This window comes from Pelobates fuscus, chromosome 5, assembly GCF_036172605.1.
Source record: "Pelobates fuscus isolate aPelFus1 chromosome 5, aPelFus1.pri, whole genome shotgun sequence".
Lineage (NCBI taxonomy): Eukaryota > Metazoa > Chordata > Amphibia > Anura > Pelobatidae > Pelobates > Pelobates fuscus.
Window position 1 is genome coordinate 139,674,431 of NC_086321.1, and position 20,250 is coordinate 139,694,680.

At 36.5% G+C, this 20,250-nt stretch overlaps 1 protein-coding gene across 1 annotated transcript in view; it reads left to right on the forward strand.

The window, feature by feature from the left end:
* The window catches only part of ADGRD1 (adhesion G protein-coupled receptor D1), a 612,495-nt gene that overhangs the window by 64,473 nt on the left and 527,772 nt on the right, over positions 1-20,250 (forward strand). Inside the window, exons 8-11 of the mRNA XM_063457024.1 lie at positions 1,795-1,853; positions 3,523-3,663; positions 17,349-17,408; positions 20,025-20,145. Coding sequence (XP_063313094.1) covers positions 1,795-1,853; positions 3,523-3,663; positions 17,349-17,408; positions 20,025-20,145 — 381 coding nt within the window. The remainder of the gene's footprint in view (positions 1-1,794; positions 1,854-3,522; positions 3,664-17,348; positions 17,409-20,024; positions 20,146-20,250) is intronic.

The following is a 20,250-nucleotide window of genomic DNA, read 5'->3' on the forward strand; positions in this document are numbered from 1 at the left end:
ATTTTTAATGAGTAATTGAAAATAATATGTAAAACAGAGGAAAGCCAAGTCCGCGAGAAAAAAAGGATGTTGTTTTGCTTATGTTAGTAGTGAATTTTTTTGCTCAATACTTACAAGATAAAAATATTTGCTAAAATTATTTATGTTCTAAAATAGGTTCTAGTGTATATCTGGGACCTCACACGTTGCAGGGATCATTGCAGGGTGGGCTTGCAGGAACAAATGAGGGTGCGTTGTAGATGCACACCTCGAGGCACTTTTGAAAGGTCCTATATTTTTGTAAAACTGGCTGCTAGTTAGTCACTTTCAAAATTGCATAGTATCATGTCCATAATAGGACCATTACTTTAATGAAAGCAACGTCAGCAGTGCAGTACTCTTACAGATGTGTCTGTAAGCAGCTGTATAGCTCTCTAGCCAGTACAGAGCATTTAGACATTTCCGCACTGCTCTCCCGTTGGCTTGCATTACTTATGCATGGGAACTCTTGTTTTATTTGCTAAAATTAACCTTGTTACTGCCAGAGTGAGTATAATCAGCTATAAGGATTTACAAGTGTGAAATCAAGAGCTAGTAATATTTTTATTTAATTTGTATTCTCTCTACTATGTATTACATAGCATTTTAAGGATTATTTTAACCATCATAGCCACTTCTACTGTTAGACGTGGTTATGGCGAAGGTGCATTGTTTCTGAATTATTTGTTCTTTTCTGCTGGGGGCTAGCTGCACCCCTGGCACATGTGATTTGGTAATTCCCGGGTTGTCTAATATCAATTCTGTGCAAATATTACATCTGTTGTAAATGTGCACGGCGGGCTGGCAACAAACGTAATTAGCTTCTAGAATTGGAAGTGCTGTATGTTCTCTGCCTCTTTCCCCCCTGCTTCCCTTAATTCCCCCTCACCATACCCACTTACCTAAAGCCTTAATGTTTTGCTTTTTTTTTTTTACCTACGATTTCCCCTACTTCTATCAGTCTACCCCCACTCCCTCCTCTTATAGACTCATAGAGTGTGTTCTCTGAGCAGGTCAAATTGTCTAATCAAATGCCTCTCTATAAAAAGTGTTTGATTGGCCTATGGAAAAGAAGTGCGTGATGAGGCTTTTAATTTTTATTATATCTAACAAGGTGTGGGGAGACATATTAAGTAGTGTCCAATAGGGCTCTATAAAGATAAAAAAAAATTGAGATTTGAACAAAAGAGTAACCCTTGAAGCAGCAACTTGTGTATAGAAAATGTATTTTTGGATAATAACCTATGCAGCTATCATTACCAGCATAAACTTATTGCAGAAAACTGTATATTGAAAGAAACAATCAACTTTTAAGTATCATTTTAAATACTTTAAATTGTTTTAGTCGCATATTTTGTTATTTATAAAGTAAAACACAAAATGGCAAATTGAAAGTAGTCTCTAATCATAATTATAAGGAAATTTGCGGCAGCATTATAGCAATCAAGAGCTAGTCAATCCATTAGCACAGCATGTAGGCACCTGTTGTTGCCTAAAAGGTAAAAGTACTGCTATTTATAATACTGATCTATATATATATATATATATATATATATATATATATATATATTTCAATGTGAATATATTATTTTTTATTTATATTGACTCAATGGTAGTGAATACATGGTGTAAAAGTAAACAAAAATTATCAGCCATAATCAAAGTTATACTAGGTTTTTAGAGCTCTATTTCAAGCCTTAAATTCTGTTTTAATACCTTCGATTACACGTTGACATCATTCTTCTCTTTTAAATTTCAACTTATTTGTATTTCCAGGTGAAGAATCTCCTGTTACCTCAGCAGTTACACACATTACCAGCACTTCCCTTCCTATGGTGAGACAAATAACTGCCTTTTTTGTAATTTTCACAATAACATTTTTTTCTTCAACATAATAATGAAATAGCATTCTATGAATTTCTATGAATTAAAAATAACGCATGTGGACAACATAACAACTTCCTTCCAATTAAGTTGTTATGGTGCATGGAGGTCCTGGGTGCAGTCTTAACATAAGGTGACCAGCCTGAGCATGGTGAGCCATGAGTAAGTACAAATGTAATAAATAGGTGCATATTGCATAATTCTTAAGAACAGTTCCATGGTCATAATTGCCATGCTCATAAAAATAAACTTGTTTTGTTAAAGGGACACTTTAATCACCTGAACAACTTAATGAAGCAGTTTTGGTGTATAGAACATGCCCCTGCAGCCTCACTGCTCAATGCACTGCCATTTAGGAGTTAAATCCCTTTGTTTATGAACCCTAGTCACACCTCCCTGCATGTGACTTGCACAGCCTTCCATAAACACTTCCTGTAAAGAGAGCCCTATTTAGGCTTTCTTTATCGCAAGTTCTGTTTAATTAAGATTTTCTTATCCCCTGCTATGTTAATAGCTTGCTAGACTCTGCAAGAGTCTCCTGTATGTGATTAAAGTTCAATTTAGAGATTGAGATACAATTATTTAAGGTAAATTACATCTGTTTGAAAGTGAAACCAGTTTTTTTTTAATGCAGGCTCTGTCAATCATAGCCAGGGGAGGTGTGGCTAGGGCTGCATAAACAGAAACAAAGTGATTTAACTCCTAAATTACAGTGAATTGAGCAGTGAAATTGCAGGGGAATGATCTATACACTAAAACTGCTTTATTTAGCTAAAGTAATTTAGGTGACTATAGTGTTCCTTTAAAGTCAGTTCTTTATCAAAGATGAGAATTCAGGGGCGGAGATTGGCAGAAGATAGATAATAGCACAGGTAGACAGCATCTGCCATTCTGGACAATGTGGGCTATACATCCTAAGATTCGCAGGCATGCTAATTTTAGGCAATTTAAAATGTGCTTCATCACAAATTAAAACATGCTCATTGTAAAATATTCTATATTTTGGAAATGTCTCTTACATGCATTTCACACTGAGGTGTGGTTGATCTTGAGTGACATGACCAGATGACAATAAGTGTTGTAAGCTCTTCTCTATTTCCGAGTGTCCACGGAACATGGGAAGAACTAATAAGGAATTGCCAACAAGCATATTGTATCAGCATTGACTTGTAATGCTTACACAGCCATTTTGGTGGTATATATGTAGAATGTATTATCTGTGTAAGAGAGTGTCAAGAAGAATGATACACAGACACTGAGACATGGAACTTCTCCGAAAGTCCAGCATGTACCATCACCTGTTGACCTATTTACCATCAATTATATTGTAAGTTCTGACTTTGTATTTGCGAAGCATGAAGAATAAAACTCTTTTATAAGAAAAGCCAGGCAAGTCTGATTGTGTTATATGATTAGTGACACAGAAAAACTATAATATGCATGATGCAAGGCGAGCCACCCAACAATAAGAAAGAAGAATTTACATACATATGAATAAGAATCAAGCAGAATAATTATTATAAAAGTTCATTTTTTTTTTACACTCATAAACTGAATTAAAATAATGTATAAGTGTGGTGTATCTGCAGGTTAAATACTGAATATTCTTTTATTCTCTAGGTGTCAACTGATGCATATAATCCTATTATAACTAACTTGACCAAAGAAGACTCACCAGTTGTTCTGAGTTACTTAGAGATTATGCCGCATATCTTGCCCAACAGATCTTTATCGAAAGATAGCGCTGGCAACTTAACACAGGTATTTAGTATTCAAAATTAATATATCATTATCATAGCCTGTCTCCTCATTCATTTATAGATTTTTAATTTAAATCCAAACTGGATTTCATTTGAATTTGGGCCAATATGGTGATCGGTGAAATTCCTAAACTCCAAGCCAAACTGTACCCGAATCATGAACTAGACAAGCTTAACAATGCTGAACATATTTGGTTTAGTTTGTGATTCTAAATTCAGCCGGTGGCGGCAAAAAAAGAGATGATTGATGGGAAAAAAAAGAAGATTGATGGGTAGGGTACAGTCCCCAAATTTTGATTTCATTCACAGATCAGGTGAGGAGTCACCAAAAGAGGTAAAAAGGAGAAGTAAACATATATTTCATAAATATATAATATATAAATATAGATTTATTGTTTTTATTGTTCCTTCTGTTTGCCCTCTTTTACTTTACTTACTTTTCTCACTTGATCTGTGAACCAATTGATGGGATCAATGCTCCTATCAGTGTTCTGCAAAATATACATATAGGAGACAAAACAGAGGAAGCTAAAATAATTGCAAATGGGACATAGGCAAATGGGCCTTTAACCGAAAAAAGTTCATTATTTTAGCAAAGATACATTGTGTAGTTCATTTTATATGATTAGAAAATACTTCTTAAACAGACAGATTGACTTAATTGAAATGTAATATTGAATAGGTAAACACAATTATTTTATTCAAGTGAAAACAGAATGTGTGAGCAAGGAGAGCCACTTGTATTTGTGTATTTGTTAGGCTGGCCTGCTCAAATCTACTAGGAATATTCAGCTTTCTGGATCAAAGGGGCTGCTGCTGATCTTCATAAAGCAGCACATGTTTTTTTGAATCAAGAGTGTCTGCTGAGGGTCATTATAAATCAGTAAGTGTGTTACAGCTACCTTGTGTTGCAAAGATGCAAAAGATGCTCATGCTATGATTAGGGCACTAGGACCCTGCAGGGAGAACTGTTTCAGCCATGCTCCATCCCCACTTTTTCCCTCCGTTGGGGCATTCTCCATGTCAGCATCCGAGACTACAAGGGCCTGGTCAGGCTCTTAGACAGCCGCGGTTACAGACAGTGCCCCTGTTCAGAAATGCCCATCGGGTGGCCCTAAGTGGTTCACCAGATGGCCAAATCATGGCGCAACCCCGGTTTTGTTCTAGCGGAGCACCAATTGGGAAATGCTGGTGTAGAGAGTGTTTAGATAACAATACTTAAAACCGATAGGTTCTGTGACAGTTAATAATATCTTGCATAATAATGCTCATTCTGCCACTATACACAGATAGTGATGTCCCGAACGGTTCGCTGGCGAATAGTTCCTGGCGAACATGGCGTGTTCGCATTCGCCACGGACGGCAAACATATGCGATGTTCGGTCCGCCCCCTATTCGTCATCATTGAGTAAACTTTGACCCTGTACCTCACAGTCAGCAGACACATTCCAGCCAATCAGCAGCAGACCCTCCCTCCCAGACCCTCCCACCTCCTAGACAGCATACAATTTAGATTAATTCTGAAGCTGCATTCCTTTTTTTTTGTATAATTTTTTTTGTGTTTGTGTTTATTATACATTATCATCCATAGCCAGTAACCTGTGTTTATTATACATTATCCCCCATAGCCAGTAACCTGTGTTTATTATACATTATCCCCCATAGCCAGTAACCTGTGTTTATTATACATTATCCTCCCATAGCCAGTAACCTGTGTTTATTATACATTATCCTCCCATAGCCAGTAACCGGTGTTTATTATACATTATCCCCCCCATAGCCAGTAACCTGTGCTTGTTATACATTATCTCCCCCATAGCCAGTAACCTGTGTTTATTATACATTATCCTCCCATAGCCAGTAACCTGTGTTTATTATACATTATCATCCCATAGCCAGTAACCTGTGTTTATTATACATTATCTCCCCCATAGCCAGTAACCAGTGTTTATTATACATTATCCCCCACAACCAGTAACCTGTGTTTATTATACATTATCCCCCCACAACCAGTAACCTGTGTTTATTATACATTATCCCCCATAGCCAGTAACCTGTGTTTATTATACATTATCCCCCCCATAGCCAGTAACCTGTGCTTGTTATACATTATCTCCCCCTTAGCCAGTAACCTGTGTTTATTATACATTATCCTCCCATAGCCAGTAACCTGTGTTTATTATACATTATCATCCCATAGCCAGTAACCTGTGTTTATTATACATTATCTCCCCCATAGCCAGTAACCAGTGTTTATTATACATTATCCCCCCACAACCAGTAACCTGTGTTTATTATACATTATCCCCCCACAACCAGTAACCTGTGTTTATTATACATTATCCCCCATAGCCAGTAACCTGTGTTTATTATACATTATCCTCCCATAGCCAGTAACCTGTGTTTATTATACATTATCCTCCCATAGCCAGTAACCTGTGTTTATTATACATTATCCTCCCATAGCCAGTAACCTGTGTTTATTATACATTATCCTCCCATAGCCAGTAACCTGTGTTTATTATACATTATCCCTCCCATAGCCAGTAACCTGTGTTTATTATACATTATCCCCCCCCCATAGCCAGTAACCTGTGTTTATTATACATTATCCCCCATAGTCATTTATTCTTGGACCTAGGCAGCATGATGTCTTAGGCCGGCTCACAGAGTGAGTGAGTGAGTGAATAATATAATGTATATGTTCAGAAACATATTAGTAATATATGTACATCGGGTTCATGCAAAGAGGGTGAAAAGGTATTAAAGAAAAACACACTTATTGCATTAAATTTACAAAGCCAAACTTTTAAACGCTTTCCTCATTTCTTTCTCGGGATGAGGAATATATCGGTTGTAGACTGAGGATTTCCATCTGCCCAATCTTTTAATAATATGCACTGGAGTGTCAGTGTTGAAGGAGACCGAAGCTGCCCCTATTCTAAATGAAAGACCCAAGACATGGATACAACCCAATCTTAGGAGTAGTGTTCTGATGTAGAAGATGAATTTAGCCGTAGTCAGAGGGATTCAGTGAGAGTAGTGGTGAAATGTGTGTGGCATGACTGAGTGTGGGTAAGTGAGAGTCAAGTATTTTAACTGGGCACTAGTTCTAGGTGGGATAAAGTGGTATAGCGGATGGATGAGTAGTTTGGTTCGTTTTAGAGGTTTGTAGAGAAAGTATATAGTGATCATGATTTTTAGCGATATCCAATATTTTTAAGGTGGTCCCAGTGCCACCACTCATATCTGGTGTCACAATAGCTTGCATTTAAAAAAAACAACAACTTTTTTGACTGTAATATAATAGCAGTCAGTTTCCTTCACACGTGTCCGTTTCAGGGCCTACCCGGGCACAGTGTCACACCAGTGCAACTCATATCTGGTGTAACAGTAGTGTACATTTAAAATAAAAATACAGGGGGCTTGTTGTCACCTTTCGGGGACCCTTGGTGTTGTACGTGGCTGGGTGGAGGAAGAGACCTTCAATGACATCAGTGAGGACAAGGAACGGAACATGGCTAGCTTGGTATCCAACCTTGTGCAAATGGGGAGTTTGCGGTTGTGCAAATGGACTGTTTGCGGTTGTTTGCAGTGTGTTAAACGGGGAGTTTGGTCTGTCACTGTGAAGCGGGCGTAACCCTTACACTACCTGATCGATATAACATCATACCTGATGTTTTAAAGCACGTTATTCCAAACAATTTAGGAATGTTAGGTGCTTCATGCCCTTTATGGATTAAAAACAGACTCTGCATCAACTATGTAATTTTCCATGGGAGTTTTGCCATGGATCCCCCTCCGGCATGGCACAGTCCAGGTGTTAGTCCCCTTGAAACAACTTTTCCATCACTATTGTAGCCAGAAAGAGTCCCTGTGGGTTTTAAAATTCGCCTGCCTATTGAAGTCTATGGTGGTTCGCCGGGTTCGCCCGTTTGCGAACATTTGCGGACACAGATAAGCCCAAAACCATTTGTATGCCTTACAGGTTGTCTGCTTCAGTGGAACCATCTGTTTTCACAGAAATAAAAAGCAAAGTTTCATCTAAGACTAAACATCATATCTGCTGTGCTTACAGGTTGACTATGCTTAATTGGTTAGAGGAAAAAGATCTGTGCTGCTTGCATTAGAAAGTTGGTAGATTAATCCAATAAATGGGTTATTTTATCCTTTGTACAATGACTGCAACAGAATTTACAGCAAGCATTCCAGAATTTACAACAGGCAGCTGCAATACCTTTGCAAACATAGTTCCCATTCCTGTAACAATCAAGACATTTCTATTCTTGGGAATAAGAGATTTAGCAGAATAAGCAAACTTAGAATGTTCAGGATAAAAATATTTTATACTTAGAATGGAGAATTTGGAAAGTGTCATCTGCCCACAAATGTTACAGCTTAAAAAAGAAGTAAGGCTGGTTATGATTACAACTAAAAGGAAAGGAAACTAGATTATTTTAACAGTAAAGAAACACTAGCCTTTTTGCAATGCATTCAATTTGAATAACCACTTCACTAGTAGAAAGTGTTGGTTAAAAAGACATATTAAAAAAAAATGATTAAGACCATTATTTCCTGGATTATGTACTTATGGGTCTACTTTTTGCTGGAATAAATAGATGTCAGAAAAAAAGAAATGCCTTTGGTCAGTGAGACCCCAGCATGTAACAAACAAGAGGGAATTGTCTATCTTTGACCTATTGAAAAATAATGCAGTCACACTCATAGTAATTAAATGATGTCCAAGGAGCTGCTTCTCAAGTTTAAAGTTATGCATCCCATATCTGCCTTGGTTTCATATGTGTGCGGAACACTTAGTTTAGATATCACCAAAATAGAAGGACATAATTACCTCAAGAGTAATTGATATGTTTGATGTTGCAGAAAAGTTTAAAACATTAAATATAATAAAAAAGAAATACAATTTTAAAATAGATATCTTCAGAGTGTTAGGTCCATCAGTGGTAATTCATTAATACAGGAATGGTGGGAGGGAGTCTAGTAAGCAGTGAGGTATACAATCATAGAGAGCAAGAAATACTCAGAAACAGAATCTGAGGTTGGCAACAGCCAACAGTCCGGCATATAACTTACAGAGAAAAGAATGCCCAGATTCCAGATGTCAACAGTTAAGCAGTAAACTAGGTATCAGAGTATCTTGAACTAGGGAATTAATGAGTTAATTTGCTGAGTCAAGTATAAAGCACCAGAAGCATATATTCAGGGGAGAGCCAGTTCAGGGGAGAAACAGAGAGGTTAGCATTGATCAGAATCAGAGTTCAGAAATCAGGAAACTGTTATAATGGAAAGTATACTCTGGTGTGGAGGCTGAGTAGCTTCAAGGTTAAATAAGCACAACAGCTCACCACTCCCTCAGTCACCTCCTATCTTAAATTTAAGGTACGATGATAAAATCAGTTTACTATCTGTAAACTAAATATTTTTTTCAGAATGTGAGGTGTATTCCTCTTTATCTTCTGCTCTATATTTTTCGGTCATTACACTGAGTTCATTCCAGTAACGAATGATTGCCATACAATAGCACACCAAATTCAGTGAGACTCAATAATTAGGCTGTGGGCAGTTGATCAATCAGGTTTACATAGGAGAGGTATTTGAAAACAAATCTAATTGAGCCAAATGACAATGGCCAAGTACCTCTTGCACAACATAATAATGTGACATTTGTCGAGATCTACCCAATGAATTCTCATGTGCCTGAGTACTAGTCTAGTGGTAGCATTTTTCTGGCAACTTATATTTCTGTTTCCCCTATCTATATTTCCTGACTCTGTACCTATTTGCCAATTAATTAAACCTTGTGCTTTTCTCTGGACTGGGGAGTTAAGCCGCTTACTGTTACTGATGGACTAGGTCTTACTACTTCTTCTGCACACATTGACTCTAATGTCATATCTTGTTCCTGAAGCCAGCGTCAGCTAAAGCTAGTTCCCTTTATGTGTTTGGCTTACCTTCTCAACTATTGTTGTTTTTGTTTTAATTTATACCCAGGCAGACAGTCTCACTCTAGAGAGCAATGCTTCTGGGCTCTAGCTTAACCAGTGATCAAATGATTGAGGGTTCTAAGCACTGACAAGTAGAAAGAAGTACAATGTTAAAATATAGGTCTACAGGTGCTACTTAAAAAATAATCTTTGCCCATTGTTAAATAAAGTAGAGTTTGGAGGTCATTTAAATGATCCTATAAATATGAAATAAGGTACAAAAAGCATTGCCTCAAGAACATTTAAATGTGCATTGTAATAGTAATCTTAATGCCAAATTTATTATAAGAATCAATTTAGTCTGACATATCTAAAGCCTCTCTTAGGAAATCAGCTCTAGGTAGAGGAAGTAAAACATCTGAAACCTTTTGACACTAATCTCCTGGCAGGTGGATAACTTTGCTATTCTAACACAAATGTCTGAAGGGATCCATTGCCACTGTTATATTAAAAGATTGTAGAATTGTGAAAACCCATTCCTCAATAAGTGATATCAGCAGTTGGCTTTTATCCAGGTGATAAGTTATTCCTTTCTGCATCAATACTAAAATGTTTTCTACAAGCAGAAAAGGCTTAGGTACATATTGCAGGTATTCTTGTAGCAAAAACATGTCATAAAAAGTTATTCACATAACAGGTTCTTAATTATGTAGCAAAATTACTGGAATTAAAATGTTAAATGGCGCACGAGAGTCTAACACTGTAGTCCAGATGTTTTATGGCACATGCAAGATCTCATGTCATTATTCTAATGGTTTAAGAAAACAGAAAATATCTGATCTGATATAAGTGTAAATAGCAATGTCATAATTCAATAAATAACAACAACATATTACTGGATGATAATGAGTCATTAATGATGTAGGAGGGACCATCATCCAACTATTATGATACTCTCCAACAACACTTCTTCCCTTAATACATGTATGAAAAGGGGCATTACATAAGTTAATATACTCAAGTGTTACCCAAGCTTTGGTAATCAAAATCGTTTCAAAGAAGAGCAGGGCCATCTGACAGTGTCAAAAGGACTTAAAATACTTGTATCTTGCCAATATAAGAAAATGATGAATCAGATTATTTTGATGTAATGCTACCCCATAGTCATGTTCACAGAGCTACATATTCACACCTAAGCCACTACTTGAAAACTATTTGAAGAAAATCACACAAACCAAACACAATGTATAATTATTATTCAGCTATAGTCAATGTAAAGGAGATCACATACCTTTATGTTTCTACTTGTTTTTATCATTAGATTGTCACCATTATAATCTACTTACCCACTTAGAGTTCAGTATGTTGAACTAGAAATCTTACAACTAACAGAATGGTGATTAAATTTAACATTTTGGTGTTCGAAAGTATTAAAATAAATACCATTGATGATATTTCTCCGAGCTAGGAAGGAATGTATACCAAGAATATGTCAGAAAACCTTTTGTTCTATGTGCAAGCACCCCAATTCAATGGAAATATTTTCCAAATGATTAAGTGATTGAATAACATCAGCAAACAATGAAATAACACTCATCAACAATGGAGCACTTTCCCTGTGAAATACTAACCCTAATTTATGTTGTAATAATTGGAAAGTGGCTTTCTATAATCTAACAATATAGCTTTTATTTTAATATAATTCTTTATTTTTGTGTGCAAAGAGTAAAATACAGGCTTGTTATGCCACGACGACATTGACAGGCACATAGTCATCATACATTTTAGGTACAGTGTTATGGCATATGAAAGAATTGCACTTTTTAAAATTTTTTAAACAGGTTGAACTCTAGGTCTAGTACTCAGTGTTTTAAGTATTTGAAAGCATGCTAGATAAGTTGATGAAAGTGGGAAACTCTAAAAACAGGTTAAATAGACATGTTCGCGATAAGTAAAAGGTATATGTTAACATCATCGAGAATACAGCACTAGTTTGTTGTAAAGATAAAAAATCTGCTTAAAACATGAACCCTAGCCTGTGTGAGTGACTAGTAAGAGAGATGGGAGGGATAGGAGACATGGAGGGTATCAACTGGGTCTCTGTGGTACTATCAGCAGGAAGAGCAGTGCCTTGGGTGCACATATAAAATGAAATAAATCAAAATAAGCAAGGCAAGTTTGTGAGCTTTGGAGGGGGGTCAGATTTTAACAAACCCAGTCACAGTAATCGTGTGGAGGTGCAGGATCCATAGGACCCTTGGATCAGTCGATGCCAAATCTGCCAAGCCGCTGGAACTGGATACACCAGATCGTTGAGGTTGGGGTCAGGACAACATCTAGCAAGGCCAGTTCAATGATTTCACGTTGGGTTTCTGCTAGCTGCAGCCATTCGGCTGGATGGGCCTGAGGGGAGAGCACAGTCCCAGTACAGCGGCGAAAACTGTGATGCCTCAGGGCCTAGCGAAGGCTGGCTGGACCTCTCAATGGGCAAGGTTGGTGCTCTCCCGGTCAACAGCTCCGTATCCTGTCCCGCTGCCAGCTGCATGCGATCCTCAGGTACTTTAGGAGACCCTGCCTTGGTTCGGGCAGTTTTCCGTCCGTGTGCCAGCTCTCGTCTGATGAAAGCTTTTTGTGTCATCGCCATTTTGGGTCCCCTGCCGAGGCTGTGGGTGTCTGCTGTGGGCGCACGGCCTGTTGTGAAAGTGAGTGTGCTATCAGCTGCTCAGAGGTGGTGTGATGCCTCCTCTTCTCCAGGTCTTGCCAGAATTTGTCAAAGATTTTGTTGAGTCTGGCCGTTAGGTCGCATTGCTCGTTGACAGGGTCGTGGTGCCACGTGGCGTCTGCCATACTTGGTGGCTCACTTGGTTTCCCTGTGGTCCCCATGGTCTCTCTCTCTCTGTGACCAGTATAGCATGCGAGTCTCCCAAGGGTGGACCGGGATAACCCCCATGGGTCATGGGGGGGGGGGTTACGGGGCGCTTGCATCATGATTAGGGCTGTTGAACCGCTCCGGCCTGGGAGATTGGCTGCCTCTCCCATCCATCACTTTCTAGGCAGCATGTGTCAGATTGTGCTGCCGGTGAGCTTCTGTCCCGTTTCCAACCTCCACAGTGTGCTGCAGTCAGGTTGGGATGCAGGTTAGTCGGTGGGTGAGTGAGATTTTGGGCTTGATATAGCTAAAAACGGCTTGTATTGCCCTAGTAGGAGAGGAGCTCAAGCAAGATGTGACTCTCCGACATGGCAGTCAGGAATTCTTTGCCTAAAGAGGTTGTCTTATATTCTATAGATATTTTCAACAGAATATTCAAGGATATAATTAGTATGTATGTGAAAAGGTTGCTAAACCAAGCAGAAATCTGATTGCTAGTATGGAGTCAATACCCTTTTTGTGGCGTCATTGGAAAATACTACAGTTGGGATTTTTTTTATATTTTTTGTATCAACGGCATAAAAGATGGGTTTCAAGATTGAACTTGATGTACTTTATTCTTTATTTATTCTTTTTGTAACCCTTGCTTTGTGTACCCAGCAGAATTTGGAGCTGGAGTACAAATGTACTTGAACTAAATAATGAAAATTATTGATTTCTTATGGAAAACTGAACATTTTTTTATTATTTATTAGTGTAGAAATAAAATGAAACTGCTTTAAAGCTATTATTTCTAAATAGATAAATGGATCTTAAAGAAATCTTTAATCAGTGAATACTTCATAGCCAATATGAAATACGCAGAGGTTCTAACCAAGCATGGCAGACTATTGATCTGCAAGTTAAATAGTCAAAACCAAACCATCATGTTGGTATATGTATTTGTAGATTTCTCTGCATCTGTATTGTGGTGTGTGTGTGCAATACACCAATTAAAAATAAACAGCTGAATCCCCATAGCATGAAATGACCACGGTTGGTTCCTAGAAAAAGCCCTTGTTTTAGCTCCAAATGACTAGAGAACATAAAAATGAATAAAAGAAATCAAGAGCTCAAGGCCAGTCACATAGGAAATAGCAGTCAAGGCTGTCAACAATAATTTATAAAGTAGTTCGAGAACAACAAACATAGTATTAGCATATCAAAGTCAGGAACTATATATATCATCATTTCTCTGTGCCTATCCATCACATAGTGACTGCATTTGGCATCATAATGCAAGTGCACAAACAAGGGTCAGGAGATGTGCATGGAATTTGAAAGAGAGCAGGAGATCCAGATAAATGGCTAAGCCTACAAATACATGTGTATCGCCACTTCTCATCTGTAATTGTCGATTTTACCAAATAGTTCTTCCTTTCTTCCAGAATGGAACACTTTCCTATTGCTTTGTATTTCTCTATGCCATATAAAACATAAAATTATTCTGATCCATTGAACAAGTGGATATCACAGGTACAGTCGCTATAAGAGATGCTAGAGATATCATAGGAGGGCCACAGCCAAGACAGACCATTCATATTACACTATCCTACTGACTGAATGAGAACAATCTCAAAACTTAGAACTATCTTACGTCTTACATTTACAGAGTGAACTTGAGCTTTGGAGGCTTAGTGTACATCTGAAAGCTGTAACATGCCTGTTCCTTGTACTATAACTCAATGATGTTGTTCCTTGAGATTGCACATTAATTATACCGTAAACAAATAAGGATGGTCCTGATAATTAATAATGTTATTTTCATTCAACCAATATGTGATACGTAATAATTATTCCTTTTGCCATGTTTTGGTGCTAAATTTCTTTTTTCTATGGCGCTGATGACTTCTGTATTTTCAAGTTTAGGAGAATAGGGCGCAGTGGCCCACGAAAATATATAGAGCTTTCAAGAGCTCCCATCTTTTATAGTGAGCTATTTTTACCTTTCACACATAGACATAAGTACCAAAATAATTTTAAGAAACTGTCTTAGCTGCTTTAAATTATATGGTTAAGTTACCTAACAGAATATTTCTTAGGGGCAGTGTCATTTATGATTCCAAATAAGGAAACTGTCAAATTTTTTATGACTAAAGATTTTTATATTATTATTGCAGAATTTCAGAGCTGAGAGGTCACACCTCCTTTCTAATGTATGTCCATTATTATTCTAGCAAAGGCGTATATTTGTAAGCTACAAATGTATGACACCAGATTGACCCAATATCTTGTTGGTTAAGAAGGAGGGAACATCTGTAACCCTCTCCTCATTAAGGTACAATGAAGTGCAAAGTCCTCTTACCTGTCTGCAGCACCAGTACTAATCTGTCTTGACTAGAGAAATCAGTGTCATTATAGTGAAGGAAAATCACTACCTGTCTTGCAAGAATGATCTGCTCATGTCAAATTGTAGAGACAATATTTTACAGATAATGAGGGGGCATGTGTAATTTCCAAATAAATCGGCTACTTGCAATATGTGTGGTCTGTAGAATGAGTTTTCAGGCAGTCATAGTGATTTATTGAACATTTTTTTTTATGTATAGTTATATTTATTAGTCTTTTTGAGAGACTTTCTGTATAATCAGTTTGGATTAGGGGTTTCATGAGACTGGAGCTAAAAAGTATGTTGGGCCTAATTATGATATTTTAATTTGTGTTTGTTTTTGATCTCTTATTCATAAAGCATGTACCTGGTCTCTATCTGGAATTAGACTTTGCAGCTATGTAGAAAACTATAGACATGTGCATTTGTATACTGGAAATAAAGTATGTGTTCTCAAGAGGCCCAAAGAAATCTGCTTATAGTGCACAACATTACATTACATATTATACTTTTAGTACACTATTTTACATATTATATATTATACTACACTATATTACATATTATTCATTAGGCTACGCTATATTTGCATATTATCTATTTTCATGCTCCCTCTAAACATTTAATCTGAGGTATTATATATTTGTTGACACTTTGTTTTGAGGTGTTAAACTTCACACTATTTATTGCCCTGTATGGGTATTGTGCCCGTTTTTTTGGTATTGTTTGCACTTGTTGTGGACTGAAGAGGACAAACGTGTTTACTTGGCTGTTCTTTATTTATATCACTATATTTTTGTTGATTAGTAAAAAAGAACAGGGTCTTCAACCATGAATACATTTTATAGCTTACCCTGCATATATTGACTTAAAGGACCACTATAGTGCCAGGAAAACAGACTTGTTTTCCTGGCACTATAGTGTTAATAGGTCCACCCCACCCTCATGGCCCCCCTCCCGCCGGGCTCTAGGGGGAGGAAGGGGTTAAACGCTTACCTTTCTCCAGCGTCGGGCTCCCTCGGCGCTGGGGACTCTCCTCCCTCTTCCGACGAATGCGCATGCACGGAAAGAGATGTGCAAGCGCAGCAAGAGCCGTGCACACATGCAGTCAGTCCATAGGAAAGCATTTCTCAATGCTTTGCTATGGACGGCAGTGTCTTCTCACTGTGAAAATTACAGTGAGAAGCATGGAAGCGCCTCTAGCGGCTGTCAGTGAGACAGTCACTAGAGGCTGGATTAACCCTAGTGTAAACATAGCAGTTTCTCTGAAACTTCTATGTTTACAGCTACAGGGTTAAAACTAGAGGGACCTGGCACCCAGACCACTTAATTGAGCTGAAGTGGTCTGGGTGCCTATAGTGGTCCTTTAAGCCACTCTTAAAGCCTGCCCTATCCCTTGCCCTATGTTTAACCCTTTTATTTCATTCAGAGTATTAACTGAACCTATTGCATATTTATCAACTCCACACTTGCTCTATTAACCCAAAACCTTACCATATTAACCCTTTACTACCACTGCATTAAAACCCTGGACCAACAGCAATAACTCCACACTGTGTTGTATATTTAAATATATTTAAATAGGGTGCATTAAAGTGGCACTGTATAAAATTATGTAACTGAAAGAGTTATTTATCTCTCAGTTTTACATACGAATTAGGGCTTACATTGACAACATTATAGCAGGGTTGTATCAGCACCACACTCCATTAGCAACATCCCTTTCACAGCTTATTGTCTTCTGCAGAGTATGAAACGTGTGATTCTGGGGCAAAGTTCTACATAAGATGTAATCACAATGGAAACCCATGGAACTCCTTTCATAAATTAGTTGCTAGTTTCAGAATAGCATCTGCTTTGTCATTATATGTCTCCAAGAATATTTCTTTATAGTTCAGGGTTTATTATTTTTATTATATATTACATTTAGAAAATACATGTTTTGTACAGTAGATGATAAACATCTATCATTATCAGATGTTTTTATTAATTTATGATAATTGTATCCTAGTTTGTCGAATGTGTTTCTTTATTTCCAAGGCACCACCATATTTTGTAACACTAATGGTATCTTTAAGAAAAAAAACAAAACCTCTAGTTTCCATAAAGTTATTTAAGATGTAGAGATGACTATGATCTAATAATGCATAAAACTATTTCCCACAAGTCTGCAGCTTCTCTGCATTTGCTGTTGTAAAAGATTTATCTGTGAACACAAACGTTTTTGCAGAACTGCACTAAAATGTCACTACATCTAATGGTAGATTCATTGGTCTATGTTAGGTCCTAATTGAAGCACTGTATCATTCTCATGTATATTCTACTATAATTAATCTGTTAAGTAATATACCTATAAACTAAGCAGGCATAAAACAAGAACTTTAATGCTGAGGGTGCATGTATTCCTGCAAGAAGTACATATTGCTCAAAGCATTGTCTAATGGGAACATTTGTCTTTATTATGTGCTATGTATTTATATCCCACTTGGTTTACCCTATTTTTTTAGGCTTTCTTAAAAACTGTGGAAGAAGTTCTGTTATTACCCACTTGGTCAGATGTATCATCAGTAAGTGAAAAATTTATTATCTATAACTGTAACTACCTGCTTAATAATTTCTATTTTTCTTTGCTGTCTCGTCTGTTAACTATATGTGTACTAACTTTTAATTTTGTGTTGCAAATCATTAGATAATGACATTTAGTCAATAACTGACATAGTCCTTGCACCAGTTCAGGTTTTCACCCCGAACAGAAGAAAATATTTCTGTCTTTGTGTCATTCTGCTGTCGATGCATATCATGTTTCAAATGTATATTTTTTTTTAGCTAACAGAACTTGGTAGTGATGGAGTTGAACATATTTTTTATTTCTGTGTTCATTAAAGGGACACTCTTGTCACCCGAACTACAGATTAATGTATTATTTATGGTGTCTATAGCACGTCCCTGCAGTTGTAGCACTGCAAACACTGACTTTTCAGAGAAAAGTAAGTGCTTACATTGCTGGCCACTAGAGGTGCTTCCTAGTCGAGTGCTGCACAGTGTGCAGTACCAGTACATGCAGTACCTACGCTCTGCATGGAGATGCAGAAATTTCTCCATAGAGAGATACTGATTCATTTCATCTCTACTAGAAGAGGCCGATTGGCGCCGCGTGGCGTTTTGCCGCACATGCACAATTGCCTTCCAGTGCTTTCCTCTTGGAAAGCATTGGATTGGCTGAGATCTTCAAATTTTATTATCTCAACCATAAAGGTGGAGGTAAGATTAATCAACTTATTTCTTCAGAGAGAGGGGGCTTGGGATTCCAAAAGATAATTCAACACTATAATGTTAGAAATACATGTTTGTATTCCTAACACTATAGTGTTCATTTAATTATGTTCTAATAAATGATTATTTCAAATGTATATATGGGCTTATTTCATTTTGAAAAATACAAAGGCAGTTTAAATAGTACAATAGTAGTTAAAAACAATAACAGTGTGATATATCCATATATTTGATCTTGGATACCAAGGGAAATGTTATTGTGAGCTTTATATAGGTATCAGATAAGCTTTAATTAGTCATCATTATTAGACTTGTGCACTAGTTTTCAATTTAATCGGCAATTCATTTAAAATCATGAAAACCAAAGAACACCATCATAAAACAAAGAAAAAGAGTCATGGATGAACTATTTAGCTTGTTTGATTTGGAATTCCATCTGTGGCACCCAAAACAAAAGATGATTGATTGCTAGGGGACAGCCACTAAATGTTAATTTTATTCACAGATCAAGTGAGCAGTGACCATTATAGAGAAAAAAGGAGGAGCAACAGCAAAATGATCTATACTTATATATTTTTTTATAATATATTTTAATAATATATAATATTAATATAGATTTATTTTTAATTCTATTTTTTTCTCTATTCATTATTTCTTCTATGTGAACCAAATGAACCAAGATATGAAAATATTTTTCACAATATTAAATAATTTTAAAGGTTTATCCAAAATATGAAATCATTGACACATTTTTTTTTTCATGAACACTTACTTTTTAAATGAGATGTAGTCTCATATTTTTTGTAAGGACATGGAAAGAAATTTGATGCAAAACAGTACTTGGTCCCTTATTTTTCTATAATATCAGATGGTGTTATTTGAGCTAGCAAGAATGTGTTTCAGAGTGATTTGCATTTTCAAAATGTGACTTCATTGAATTTAGTTAGATCCACATGGTGAATGCAATTCACTGTGATTTACACATCGCTTATTCAACTCTGGGACCATGATGCCAAAATAAAAGGCAGATAAAAAAAAAATGTATGCAAATTAATGCTAGTTTCTTAACTTTTTCATGATTCCTGGTGCACAATATTCAACTTATCAAAGGTTGAGTAGAATAACTTATATAATAAACATACCACAATAAGAACACGTATTCCAAAGAAGATTTGGATAGGTTTCTCATTTCTATAGTTTTCTATGTCATTTTGAGAAATAATCAGTATTTTGAGTAAGAACCAACTCTGCCTAGAACTATCATAAAGCAGAACTCTGTACGCAACTAATGTTCCCAGCTCTATTTGTAATTTAATAAAATATTTGTAGATAGCCAGAATGAATTAACATATTATCTGCAGAACAAATCATTGTTGTACTAATGTATAATTAAAATGAAAATTAAATTTTATACTTTGTCATGCTTGTGGTGTGATAATTTTATTTTATTAGAGCTCTTCAAAAATGAGCCAGTTTTAATAGATTTTCTTTCAATTTTAGATTTTAGTAGAATATTGAGTAGAACTTGTATTATTTATTGGAACATGTATATGTACCCATGAATTCATAACAGAACAATAAATGGTTATATAAATTATACTTTAAAGATGTGCTTTGAGATAAATGTTTGCCTCTGAATCACAATATTAGTTACTTTTGTATAAAGCCTGCAAATAAAGTACATGCAAAGTCTTGTTGTTTAATCATTATACCACATTTTGAAAAATTTGCTAAATTTAGGCAAAAATATTTGATTTTGAAAAAATATATGTCAGTGAATTATCACATGATCAAAAGTTAAGTGGGTTTTGATTTACTAATTTGGACCAGATATTCTCCAAGTGTTAGAATTCTAACTGAAGTTCAAACCGGTCATATGTTTTACATATTTCTATGTTTTTTTTCCCAAGGTTAATCCAGATGTTGGAGGGCTCATTGAAACTGTTGATAAAGTGATGGGGCATATGGTAATCAACCTCTTGGAAAACCCAGCTGTCATAGTAACACTGGAGGGCAAATCATCTGTAGCTGGTAACTAATAGCTTGAGGCTTAGCATGTAGTGTATTGTGTACTGTATCATTACATTGCTTATGACACCTTTGGCCTATGCATATGAATATTTGGACTGTGGCCAC